The sequence below is a fragment of the Podarcis tiliguerta genome (genome assembly GCF_965153285.1).
Source record: "Podarcis tiliguerta genome assembly, chromosome: 5".
NCBI lineage: Eukaryota > Metazoa > Chordata > Lepidosauria > Squamata > Lacertidae > Podarcis > Podarcis tiliguerta.
The window spans coordinates 88,054,234-88,067,727 of record NC_139538.1 but is presented as its reverse complement, the minus strand read 5'-3'; the positions used below and the strand labels follow the sequence as shown (position 1 = coordinate 88,067,727).

The following is a 13,494-nucleotide window of genomic DNA, read 5'->3' as shown; positions in this document are numbered from 1 at the left end:
ACTGTAGTAGGACGCGTGGATCCAGAATTGGCCTCCACAATCACTTATGGACTCACTGTTAAGACCGTGTTTATGGAAGACAATCTTACTCGGTTACGAGTGATCGCCAAAGATGACGACTGAAGAAACATTGGGCACTGTTAATATTAGAGGAAGTAGCTCAGCATCTCTGTTGCTCTTGCGTCTCTTACTTTTGTACGGACTGCATTCATATTTATTCTTGGGCAAAATGGATATTCTTTTAAATAAATATTCCTTGCTGTTCCGTTAACTCAATTCAGAGACATGGGTTTGAGGAAAAGGGAGGTTCTGTCACCCATAATTCCTTGCCAGGCTCACAGGGCTTTAAGCTATCAAGAAGTAATACTCTGTGCATCACATAAGATGCCCTATAGAACCTCTTCCTGTGTCCAGTGGAATTCTGAACCACCTGCGACTCCTTTCCCTTTCTTCCATATAAGGGTTTTATTATATTTTTTATTTAGGAAAAGGAAAGGGGAACAGGAAGCAATGGAGGAAGGCAGTGAAGGAGCGTCTCCACCCCCATTGCTCAGCCCGGATACTGAGGTCCAGCTCCAAGGGCCTTTTGGCGGTTCCCTCCCTACAAGTAGTGAGGTTGCAGGGAACCAGGCATAGGGCCTTCTTGGTGGTTGCGCCCGCCCTGTGGAATGCCCTCCCATCAGATGTCAAGGAATTAAACAACTATCTGACTTTGAGAAGACATCTGAAGGCAGCCCTGTTTAGGGATGTTTTTAATGTTTGATGTTTTATCGTGTTTTTAATATTCTGTTGGGAGCTGCCCAGAGTGGCTGGGGAAACCCAGCCAGATGGGTGGGGTATAAAGAATAATAAATTATTATTATTATTATTATTATTAGAGCCTCAATTGATGTAGCAAGGGGGCTGCCCTATATGAGGAGAAAGGTGTGCATTTTGAGCCCAGCAAAGAAACAACTGTCAGCTTACTTTAAGCTCCTGATCACTGCTGTGAAGCCCTGTCCTTACCTGCCCCACACCTGACGTCAGGTATCATGTCAGGTATAGGAATCATAGAATCATAGAATCATAGAGTTGGAAGAGACCACAAGGGCCATCGAGTCCAACCCCCTGCCAAGCAGGAAACACCATCAGAGCACTCCTGACATATGGTTGTCAAGCCTCTGCTTAAAGACCTCCAAAGAAGGAGACTCCACCACACTCCTTGGCAGCAAATTCCACTGTCGAACAGCTCTTACTGTCAGGAAGTTCTTCCTAATGTTTAGGTGGAATCTTCTTTCTTGTAGTTTGGATCCATTGCTCCGTGTCCGCTTCTCTGGAGCAGCAGAAAACAACCTTTCTCCCTCCTCTATGTGACATCCTTTTATATATTTGAACATGGCTATCATATCACCCCTTAACCTCCTCTTCTCCAGGCTAAACATGCCCAGCTCCCTTAGCCGTTCCTCATAAGGCATCGTTTCCAGGCCTTTGACCATTTTGGTTGCCCTCCTCTGGACACGTTCCAGTTTGTCAGTCTCCTTCTTGAACTGTGGTGCCCAGAACTGGACACAGTACTCCAGGTGAGGTCTGACCAGAGCAGAATACAGTGGCACTATTACTTCCCTTGATCTAGATGCTATACTCCTATTGATGCAGCCCAGAATTGCATTGGCTTTTTTAGCTGCCGCTAAAGGAGTGGTTGTGGCTTCCAGAAAATGGCTTCATGGGCCAAGTTTGGCCCATGGGCTGGAGGTTCCCCATCCCTCCCTGTGCCACAATGTCATTTTATTCTTTTTTTCACCTAGGAAGAATAGCAGCTCCCTATTCCCATTCTTCGGAGCCCAAGGTACAACTGAATTGGACTATGCACCAAGATTTACCAGGCGAAAACTGTGTACTCATTCAGCTACCCATTTGGAAGGTTTTGTGCGGCGACCCACCAAAATAGTCCACCTATTTTATGAAAACATACGCAGAACACAAGAAGCCTTGTTTGTGCAGATTCTCAATTAATAAACAAAAACAAACCCTGTAGATTTCTGGGGAGCAGAAACAAAAGCAGCATAAAGGTTCTATCTTAGCAGAGAGAAATTGGTAGATTGTGTCACATACACAAAAAACAACTCCCTCAGCAAATGTCCACCCTTTTTTATTGTTCCCTTTGCTAAGAAAAATGGTTTCGAAACCAAACTGCTAGAGGGAGCCTGCAAATTACTCCACGGCAGATCCCATTTTGGAAAGTATGTGGTTAGGCGCTTAACAAAAAAATATGGATTTGTTTTCCGTAATCAAAACCCCTGTTTTGCTGAAAGGACTTTGACAGAGAGCTGGGCTGCTCCGGAGAATGAGATCTGAATCAGGAGCCCATAGCCTTATTTGAACATCGTACCCAGAGCTCCATAACCTACTAGCAGCCTGGAATTCCAGCAGCAGAAACTAACCTTTTCGCCTCTGGCTATGTGAGGCTGGGAAAGAGAAAGAAGGGAAAGGTGAGCTCCTATTCACCCTTCCTGAGTCTTAAATAACCCTGCTTTTAAACTGGTGGAAGATCTCACAGCACTGCTGCTCACTCGGAATCTTGGTGATATATTCCTAAAAGCAGGCACCGTTTTCTGAGAATAAGCTTCCTGATGTCTGATGTCAGGGCCGTCTTAAGGATAACTGGCGCCGTGGTGCAAAGCTCCCTCCGGCACTCCCCCTGCCATTTCCCAGTTTTTTTAGGGTGGACGGCGCTGTCAGCGGGGCTGGAGGAGGCGGGCAGCGGCTGGAGGGCGGCTCCTCTGGCGGGCAAGAGGTGGAGGCTGGACGCTTTGTGCTGCAGCGGCAGGCAGAGGCTCTGAGTGCGCCGCTGCTTCGGCGCAGCATGTTGGAGGCGGGCAAGGGCAGCGAGCTGATGCCAGGAAGCACCGCATCCAGCCTCCGCCTCTTCCCTGGCGCCCTCCAGAACGTGGCACCTTGGCGCCCTGCACCCATATGGATAAGACGTCCCTGTCTGATGTATCTCCTTGGGTTAAAAAGATAAAGGGACCCCTGAGCATTAGGTCCAGTCATGACCGACTCTGGGGTTGCGGAGCTCATCTCGCTCTATAGGCCTTGGGAGCCAGTGTTTGTCCGCAGACAGCTTCCGGGTCATGTGGCCAGCATGATTAAACCACTTCTGGCGAACCAAAGCAGCGCACGGAAACGTTTACCTTCCCGTCGGAGTGGTACCTATTTATCTACTTGCACTTCGACGTGCTTTCGAACTGCTAGGTTGGCAGGAGCAGGGACCGAGCAACAGGAGCTCACCCCATCGAGGGGATTCGAACCACCGACCTTCTGATCAGCAAGTCCTAGGCTCTGTGGTTTAACCCACAGCGCCAAAAGCACTGCTCAGTTGAAGGCATTATGAGACAACTACATTCAATGTGGGCTGGGGAGAAACCAGAGACAATTAGGAGATTCACTGCAGCATAAGCGTTTGCAAGTCACTCCATGGACACTTCTGGCACAATACATCATTGTAAGTTTCTTTAAAGTGCCACAAGACGTGTCTTTTAATTGTAATTTCCCCCAAAAAATCATTTTCAGATGGTGATATCCAGTGTTACAGCGTACTCAGAGCAGAATAATGAAACCAATGGAATTGAGTAACTTAAATCCACCAATTCCAGTGGGTCTTCCTGGAGTATGACTGTCATGCAAAAAATTAAATGCTAGAATTGATTAGCTTAGGCCACCCTAAATCTGTGAGTACCAAGGGACTGGAGTTTTTGAAAAAGCTAATTGCTTTTATTACCAGTCAATAAAGGTGGCAGAGGGGGTGCTAAGAACAGTCAGAAATATACATTTTTCCTACTTTTAGCGAGTGCATTTGGTGCGATTCCTGGTCATTACCCTAACAAAAATGTGCAGGCAGGAATATTCAGACAATGACAAATACTTTGTCAACAGTGCTAGTTGATACCTTGGGGGGGGCAGAGATTAGCCCCCACCTGGGCACAGCCAAGCAGCTGTTACTGCAGCACCAGACACTCCCCAGGTCTCAAGTAGGTGCGGCACCTCTCAGAGCTTTCCTCCTTCCTCCAACTTTGGCAATCTATCAGGCAAGTACAGACAGACTCAGGGGAAGCTGAAGGAAGCAGCCACCGCAACAACAAAAAGTTCAGTCCCCATTTAAGGGCAGAAAACTGTCAGTTTATTTCAAATACCATTGTGATCTGTAAAACGTAGGCTGCAAAAATTTGGGAAAATACAGGATGTTGGGGTTTTTTAACCACCCATGTGGACGCATCACCTCCTAGCTTTTACTTCTGGCATTTGCTTACACCCTTCCAAGTGCTAACACGCCTCGGATCATCAGCCCGATATCTGCAATGGATTTGAAAGGGGATTAGACAAAATCCCAGGAAATTCCAGGGAGCTGGGAGCATTCCTCGCGATTTTATCAACGGATAGCTAATCGACACCTCCAGACTCACGGGCACCACCGCGCGCCTCTGAGCACCAGCTGCCAAGGAGAAAGGGCCAGGGAAGGGCTGCTGCCGGCCGGCTTCTCAGAGCCCCTTGGCCGGCGGATCCCGGCCCCGATCCCGGATTTCTCTCCTTGGGTTCCCCAGCCCGAGAGACCCCTACTGAAGATTCAGAAGAGCTCGTATTCAAGCCCGTCTGAGAATTGGAGCGTCCTTCCCTAAAAAGCGAGGGGATGGGGACCCAAAGGATCCGGCTCGGGGCGCGGGAGTTGCAGTTGGCGACGCAGGGCGTTCTGCACATGTTCAGAGGCGCTCTCTTCCTCCCGCTCCAATCCCAATCCAGGTTTCTCCCGGAAGGTTCGGGGCTCCCTGCTTACCCTGGAGATGGTGAGCGGCTGCTCGAAGTCTTTGCCCCCCACCAGGCGGAAACCCCAGGGCGCCGGCCCCTGGAGGACGATACGGTGGGTCTTACTCATGGTGCTTCGCCGCAGGCTGCGCGATCCAGCCGGCGCGGCGGGGCTAGGCTGCTCCGCCCCACCCCGGGGCGGGGACTCGGGCGGGCCCTGAGCAGGCGATGAGCGGGGCGGGAGCCGCTCCCTGCCCGGCCTGGACTGACTGACTCCGCCCCGGGACGCGCCCCGGGGAGGAGCGCGGCCAAGGGCTCTTTTTTGCGCGTGCCCGGCGTCACCTTACCTGATGCCACCTCGCCAAAGGAACAAAGGAGTCCGATCCGAAAACCGCGCCCTTTCCAGCCGGCAAGCAATTTTTCGTTCGGATGCGCGCGGTTGGTTCCAGGAACGCACGTGGAAGCAATTGCGCACAATTACGCACAAGCAGTGTTGGAGACAACCTGTGGCCACGCAGCCAAGGGGGGTGCTGGGAATTTTGGCACTAGCAGTCATAGGCTTGCGGCACAAGGGTGCTTCTGAGCATGTTCATCAGCTCATCAGGGGCACGTGCAGCAGAGGGAAGTGAGGCGCAGGTGGAGCTCGTCGATGTGGGAAGGTATAGTTAAAGCTATGGTTTTCCCAGTAGTGATGTATGGAAGTGAGAGCTGGACCATAAAGAAGGCTGATCGCCGAAGAATTGATGCTTTTGAATTATGGTCTGGAGGAGACTCTTGAGAGTCCCATGGACTGCAAGAAGATCAAACCTATCCATTCTGAAGGAGATCAGCCCTGAGTGCTTGCTGGAAGGACAGATCCTGAAGCTGAGACTCCAATACTTTGGCCACCTCATGAGAAGAGAAGACCCTGATGTTGGGAAAGATGGAGGGCACAAGGAGAAGGGGACGGCAGAGGACGAGATGGTTGGACAGTGTTCTCGAAGCTACCAGCATGAGTTTGACCAAACTGCGGGAGGCAGTGGAAGACAGGAGTGCCTGGCGTGCTCTGGTCCAGGAGGTCACGAAGAGTTGGACACGACTAAACAACAACAAGCCCATCTAGGAGAAGGAAAATTCTAATCCTAAATTTCCTTTGCCTTGCGGGATATCTTCGGGAGAAGAAAAGGCTGAGGAGGAAACCCTACACAAATCCAGAGTGGAGGTCCCTAAAATTGTTGGATGGCATCTTGTACACCTTCTGGCAACTCCTGCAGCCCAGCTGGTGCCAAACGGTATTGCTCTGCTTTCATGGGCGTAGCCAGCGGGACAGCTGCCCCCCACCCCAAATCAAATAAATAAGTAGAAATTCTTAACTGACTAATTGCATCACAGATAACTCCGTTGTGCGCCCCCAAGCCTGACCTCCTAAAATAAATCCTGGCTACGCCCATGTCTGCTTTCCTTTGGACCACCTCAGGCCAAGAAGGAAGTCTTGTGGGCTGAGCAGTCCAGACCTCCATACACACTGCCCTGGAGAATTCACTTCTGTGCTGCTAATGAAGGAAAAACAACACAGGAGGCAATAGTTCTCTGCACCACCCATAGTCCGCGCTGTGAATCTCCAGTGGTTTGGCTTCACCCCAGAAGGCACACTCCATTGTCCCAGAGCTCATTAAATTGGACCCACTACTGTGAAGTAAAGGGATGCGGGTGGCGCTGTGGGTTAAACCACAGAGCCTAGGACTTGCCGATCAGAAGGTTGGCGGTTCGAATCCCCGCAACGGGGTGAGCTCCAGTTGCTCGGTCCCTGCTCCTGTCAGCCTAGCAGTTCAAAAGCACGTCAAAGTGCAAGTAGATAAATAGGTACCGCTCTGGCAGGAAGGTAAACGGTGTTTCCATGCACTGCTCTGGTTCACCAGAAGCGGCTTAGTCATGCTGGCCACATGACCCGGAAGCTGTACGCCGGCTCCCTCGGCCAGTAAAGCGAGATGAGCGCCGCAACCCCAGAGTCGGTCACGACTGGACCTAATGGTCAGGGGTCCCTTTACCTTTACTGTGAAGTAAACCTACGTTGTACATATTTGTGAGAGAAATATATATAAAAGCAGAAGTCACCAACCAGACCTACAAGGTTTCAAAAAGGTTTTACCTTTTAGGTCTAAAAGGTTTAGAACTTTAGGTTTAAACCTTTTCAAAAAGGTCTGGTGACTTCTGTTTCAGTGTATCTGAAGAAGTGTGCATGCACACAGAATCTCATACCAAGAACAAACTTAGTTGGTCTCTAAAGTGCTACTGGACAATTTTTTATATTTTTTATATATATTTCTATTGCATCAGACCAACACGGCTACCTACCTGAACATTTGTGAGAGGTTTGTTCTGCAGACAAACCAAATGCCTCCTTAGTGAGCACATAAATGGAACACACCCTTGGTACAGATTCCTACCAGATTCCCACCTCAATTTCTGCAAGCCGTTATCTTATTTTGACTTTTGCAATCGCCACACAGAGAGGTCCATGGCCTACAGAGGTTTCAGGCAAGGCAGGGTAGGTGGACCCTTTCAGCAAGTATTTCGGCAGCTTATCTACTCTAGTGATTACAGAGTACAAGTTACGGCGAGACATTCAAACAACCCTGCTCCATAGAGGTCCCGCTGTAAAAACCAAACAGTGCAAAAAAAGCTGGTTGTTGAACAGCTTGGCTCCCGAACAAATCAGCTGCCAAACGCTGCAAACCCAGAAGTGAGTGTTCTGGTTTACGAACGTTTTTTGGAAGCCGAACGTCCGATTTAGCTTCCATGGCTTCCGATTGAGTGCGGGAAGCTCCTGTAGCCAATCAGAAACCACGCCTTGGTTTTCTAACCGTTTTGGGAGTTGAACGGACTCCCGGAATGGATTAAATTCGAGAACCAAGGTAGCACTGTAATCCAAACCTGTCCCTTTCATTTTCAGATCTTGCCAACCCAATCTCCAGGCTGTCCTGCTTAAATTTAAAACACGTTCACAAGTAAAACTGCGTGTGGAATAATAATAATAATTTATTATTTATACCCCGCCCATCTGGCTGGGTCCCCCCAGCCACTCTGGGCAGCTTCCAACAAAACACTAAAATACAATAACCTATTAAACATTAAAAGCTTCCCTAAACAGGGCTGCCTTTAGATGTCTTCTAAAAGTTTGGTAGCTATTTTTCTCTTCGACATCTGGTGGGAGGGTGTTCCACAGGGTGGGTGCCACTACCAAGAAGGCCCTCTGCCTGGTTCCCCGTGGAAGGAGGTGCGCAATTTAGGCAGCGCCCTCTCCTACGCTTCCTCTCTCTAAAACTCCTGAGTGCAGCAGAACTATCAAGAGGGTTTCCCTCTGCCAATGTTAACATCCAAAATGGTCTGTGGGGAAGGAGGTGGTCTTTCAGATATTTGGGACCTTCGTTGTTATAAGGAGCATTTGGAAAAATTCAAGGTAGTGGTTATGACCTATAAGTCCGTAAAAAAGGCTTTGGGGCCAGGTGACCTCCTCCCATAAACACACTTCCTCAGGACTCTCAACTTAACACCGGAGTGAGACGTAAACATCATACTACTCTTCCAGCTGGAGAGGTAAGGACAAAGGGCTTCACTGCAGTTGAGACCAACATACAGTACCTCGGGTTACATATGCTTCAGGCTACAGACTCCGCTAACCCAGAAATAGTACCTCAGGTTAAGACCTATGCTTCAGGATGAGAACAGAAATCGCACGGCGTCGGCAGTGCAAGGCCCCATTAGCTAAAGCGGTACCTCAGGTTAAGAACAGTTTCAGGTTAAGAACCTCCAGAACGAATTAAGTTCTTAACCTGAGGTTGATGTTGTTGTTTAGTCGTTTAGTCGTGTCCGCCTCTTCGTGACCCCATGGACCAGAGCACGCCAGGCACTCCTGTCTTCCACTGCCTCCACAGTTTGATCAAACTCATGCTGGTAGCTTTGAGAACACTATCCAACCATCTCGTCCTTTGTCACCCCCTTCTCCTTGTGCCCTCCATCTTTCCCCACATCAGGGTCTTTTCCAGGGAGTCTTCTCTTCTCATGAGGTGGCCAAAGTATTGGAGCCTCAGCTTCAGGATCTGTCCTTCCAGCGAGCACTCAGGGCTGGTTTCCTTCAGAATGGAAAGCTTTGAGGTATCAGTGTACTAACAAGCGGTCTACGCCTCGGTTTTCTTGGGCAAAGAAGAGGAATCACCAGTAGGTGGCAGGCTGTCACCGGAAATCAAAAAGGCATTGGATTCTAAGTTAATACGGGTTGCAGGGAAAGCTCTTTTGACAGGCAATAGGATGGGGTGGGGCCTGGCAATCTCAGGGCATGGCTGGAGGGGAAGTCGGACAGGGATCCATTTCAAAGTCTTGTAGGAAGAGCCAGGGTGGTGTAGTGGTTAGGGTGTCGGACTAAGACCTGGGAGACCAGGGTTCAAATCTTCAATTGGCCATGAAGCTCACTGGGTGACCTTGTCAGCCTAACCTATCTCACAGGGTTGTGAGGATTAAATGAGGAGGAAGGGAACAATGAATTCTTAGGGCGAAATGGTGGGCTGTAAATATGGGGGGGGGGGGGACAGAGAGAAACTATGGTTCCATCCACAGAAGTGGTGGCACTTGCTGTGCCATCCTGAATCCTGCATGTCAAATAACGGGATTGCAAGGGTTGGGCTAGATGACTCTAGGGGTCCCTTTCAACTCTGTTATTCAACAGTTCTGTTATTCCAGGTCAGAAAGCCTTCACCAGCATTCATATTCAAGGGAAGGGCAAATAATCCAGGAGCACCTTATACAGTGGTACCCCGGGTTACATACGCTTCAGGTTACATACACTTCAGGTTACACATTCCACTAACCCAGAAATAGTGCTTCAGGTTAAGAACTTTGCTTCAGGATAAGAACAGAAATCATGCTCTGGTGGCGCAGCGGCAGCAGGAGGCCCCATTAGCTAAAGTGGTGCTTCAGGTTAAGAACAGTTTCAGGTTAAGAACAGACCTCTGGAACGAATTAAGTACTTAACCCGAGGTACCACTGTATATTGTTACACACGGGAATAGAAGCCCACACACAAATAGCAGTCTTTGGGAAGTGGAGAAAACCTATTTCTGTACATACAGTGGTACCTCGTGTTACAGATGCTTCAGGTTACAGACTCCACTAACCCAAAGGAAGTACCTCAGGTTAAGAACTTTACCTCAGGATGAGAACAGAAATCGTGCGGCGGCAGCAGGAGGCCCCATTAGCTAAAGTGGTGCTTCACGTTAAGAACAGTTTCAGGTTAAGAACGGACCTCCAGAATGAATTAAATTCTTAACCCGAGGTACCACTGTATAGGGATGAGGCCTTAAAACTGATACATAAATGGTGTTTCTCCAAGGCATCTTCAGTACGCAAAGCAATATGAAGTTCATCAGTATGGTTGAGGGAATGCAGACGAGGCAGAATGTTTACGCACATGTGGCGGAACTGTACAGAAATAATGGATTTCTGAAAATTAGTATTTAATGAGATGGATGCCACGACTGAAATATGGAGTAATGATGCAGCCCGGCTTCGCTTTGCTTAACTGATGGGAAAACAAGGTAAAGTCTAAAACTCTTATTATCCTTATACAATAGGCTGCTGTGAGACGATCTGTTGCTCCATGCTCAAAATATGTGGATGGTTTGATGAGAAAATTTGGATGGTTTGATGGTAGGAAATATTACGTCAGGTGGAAAAACCGACACATCAAATGAAAGTAATTAAGTGGATAGACAAAAGACTTGGACTTCCTTGCTGTATGGAAAGATTTAATTTTCTCCCACATTATGGAAAAGAGACTAAACTTAACCTGGAGAAAAAGGGCACTAAGGGCATATCTTAAAGCTTCTTCAGCCTATCTTTTCCCTGCTGCCTGTCTTGTGATTTTAAATCTCTGGTGGCATTCTCTCACAGAAGAAGAAGAAGAAGAAGAAGAAGAAGAAGAAGAAGAAGAAGAAGAGTTTGGAAAGAAGATTCCACCTAAACATTAGGAAGAACTTCCTGACAGTAAGAGCTGTTCGACAGTGGAATTTGCTGCCAAGGAGTGTGGTGGAGTCTCCTTCTTTGGAGGTCTTTAAGCAGAGGCTTGACAACCATATGTCAGGAGTGCTCTGATGGTGTTTCCTGCTTGGCAGGGGGTTGGACTCGATGGCCCTTGTGGTCTCTTCCAACTCTATGATTCTATGATTCTATGATTTGATATCCCGCTTTATCACTACTGGAAGGAGTCTCAATGCGGCTAACATTCTCCTTTCCCTTCCTCCCCCACAACAAACACTCTGTGAGGTGAGTGGGGCTGAGAGACTTCAGAGAAGTGTGACTGGCCCAAGGTCACCCAGCAGCTGCATGTGGAGGAGCGGAGATGCGAACCCGGTTCCCCAGATTACGAGACTACCGCTCTTAACCACTACACCACACTGGCTCTACAAAGAGTGCTCTATACAAAGAGTACTTGCCCCAAGCTTGGACCTTGGCATCCAGGAATCCTTCCTTTTATTTATTTATCATTGAACCAACAATACTTACCTTCCTTACTCCATAGGATCCTGGGTCAGAAGTCCTGGTGCAACTGCAGTTTCCCTTGCTGTGTCAGGTTCAACACCTGCTCAGGTAGGCTGGGCTCCTTTTAATTAACAGGTTCTTCTCGTCAAAGACAGAATTAGCTACAAGGCAGCTGCAGCACCTGTCTGAGGTTCAGTCCAGGAATGATTGCAGCAGAGGCAACTTCCGAATCCAGCGCGGAGCTGTCCAGGCTCGCCTCACCTCTGCCGAGGTCGGTGCTCAAAAACAGAACTCTGTGTATATATTGTGTGTGTGTGTGAAAAGGTAAAGGGACCCCTGAGCATTAGGTCCAGTCATGGCTGACTCTGGGGTTGCGGCGCTCATCTCGCTTTATTGGCCGAGGGAGCCGGCATACAGCTTCCGGATCATGTGGCCAGCATGACTAAGCCGCTTCTGGCGAACCAGAGCAGCGCAAGGAAACGCCGTTTACCTTCCCGCCGGAGTGGTACCTATTTATCTACTTGCACTTTGACGTGCTTTCAAACTGCTAGATTGGCAGGAGCTGGGACCGAGCAACGGGAGCTCACCCCGTCGCGGGGATTCGAACCGCCGACCTTCTGATCGGCAAGTCCTAGGCTCTGTGGTTTAATCCACAGCACCACCCGTGTGTGTGTGTGTGTGTGTGTGCTTGTGTGTGTGTGTGTATACACACACACCCCAGCATATATATTCAGAGGGAAAAGCAACCAAGAGTCTTGCGGCACCTTTAAGAAAATAAAAAAGTGTGTGTGGCTGGAGGGTTTGTGTTGTGTACAGTGAGGTCAGAGGGGAATGGAATGCAGAAAGTACAGAGAGTGATAATGAAAGCAGCTGCTGGCGATATAACACAGGCATGCTGGCATTGCTTAGCTAATGAACGTGTTGTGTTGCAGTAACAAAAATAAAACAAGCTATGGGATAGCATTTAACCTCTTTATGCACTTCCACATGGAAGTCACAGGGAACTCGGTGCGACTCAGGCATGGAGGTTGTTCACAGTATCAACATTAAGGTGTCCTCCAAAATGCCATTCCCACATTCCCCCTTTTAATCTAGATTTACCATGTCATCCTACAGAAGAGTTTTTTTTATAGCTAGAAATGGAGTGCAGGTGTTGATTTTTCCCTCCATAATTATTTTATATGTAATTGGCAGATAGAGAAGTGGAAGTGCCTTCTTTTTTCTTTTTTTCTTTTGACAAAGTAATAATCGTAAATAAATAAAAATAAAAATGTGCACCCCACCACCCAAACCATTCCATTGTAACTATCCAACCTCTCAAAATTTCAACACCTCTTGCGATGGTTTGACCCCTTTCCGTTTTAACAGTACAAATTCTACAAACACCTTCTATATCTCCTCAAAATCATTTATCTTGCGTATTCCCCGTCTTACCTTAACGGCACATGTTAATTTATCATTGATAGCTATATCCCCCACTGCCTTCTTTTGCTTTTTCTATTTACTATTATTTTCCTTTCTCTCTAGCCTTTTCCTTTTTTCCTTTATTACTCTTCTTCTTCTCTCTTTTTCCTTTGATGAGATATTTAGATGAATGTTTAAGTTTCTTGGAGGGGAGATATTTGATAATAAGTTTATTGATAATAAATTTATTCATTTTTTTAAACTAATAATCTAGATTTATTCAGGGTGAAGATCCAGCATTGCTGAAGCAACAGTGAGACAGCCCTTCAGAAAATATATATGGTAAAACAGAGTGTGGCTGATAAGTAAAAGGCTTATTTGAAAATATGGGTTGTTACAAAACAATTTGGACAGAAAGAGCATTGAGCCTGGTGCCCTGAGAGGATCACAATGAAGATAAAAGATTACAAGCTGAGAAAACAGTTACTCTACTATGTTGTAAATGAGAGACTGTCTATAAAGGAATGCAGCTAATAAACTTCATTCACTGTCTCCAAACATGACCTTTTCGGGAGAACTTAGTGTTTTGCACCCTGGTGGCTTCAGATTGGGATAGTTTGTTTTCTCTTCTTTTTCTCCTGCCAAACAAGGACGAAGTCTAATTTTTGAAAACATTCTACAAAAGAAGAAGCCGGCAAAGGATTGTCTGGGGTGTTAGCAAAGGGGAAAGTGCCATTTTGCATGTGACATTTGTGGCAATATAACCTTTCGGCGAATTACTCATCCCTGCTTAGTAAATTT

The 13,494-nt window shown here is 47.6% G+C and overlaps 1 protein-coding gene across 2 annotated transcripts in view; it reads right to left on the bottom strand.

Annotated features, from left to right (window-relative positions):
* PDLIM1 (PDZ and LIM domain 1) overlaps positions 1 to 5,042 on the bottom strand; it is a 43,273-nt gene extending 38,231 nt beyond the window's left edge. Inside the window, exon 1 of one of the 2 annotated variants that reach the window (XM_083440533.1) lies at positions 4,808 to 5,042. In XM_083440533.1, the coding sequence (XP_083296659.1) occupies positions 4,808 to 4,906 (99 nt within the window). In that variant the 5' untranslated portion in view covers positions 4,907 to 5,042. The remainder of the gene's footprint in view (positions 1 to 4,807) is intronic. The other variant, XM_083440532.1, reaches the window with a different exon arrangement.
* Between the last annotated feature and the right edge of the window lie 8,452 nt (positions 5,043 to 13,494).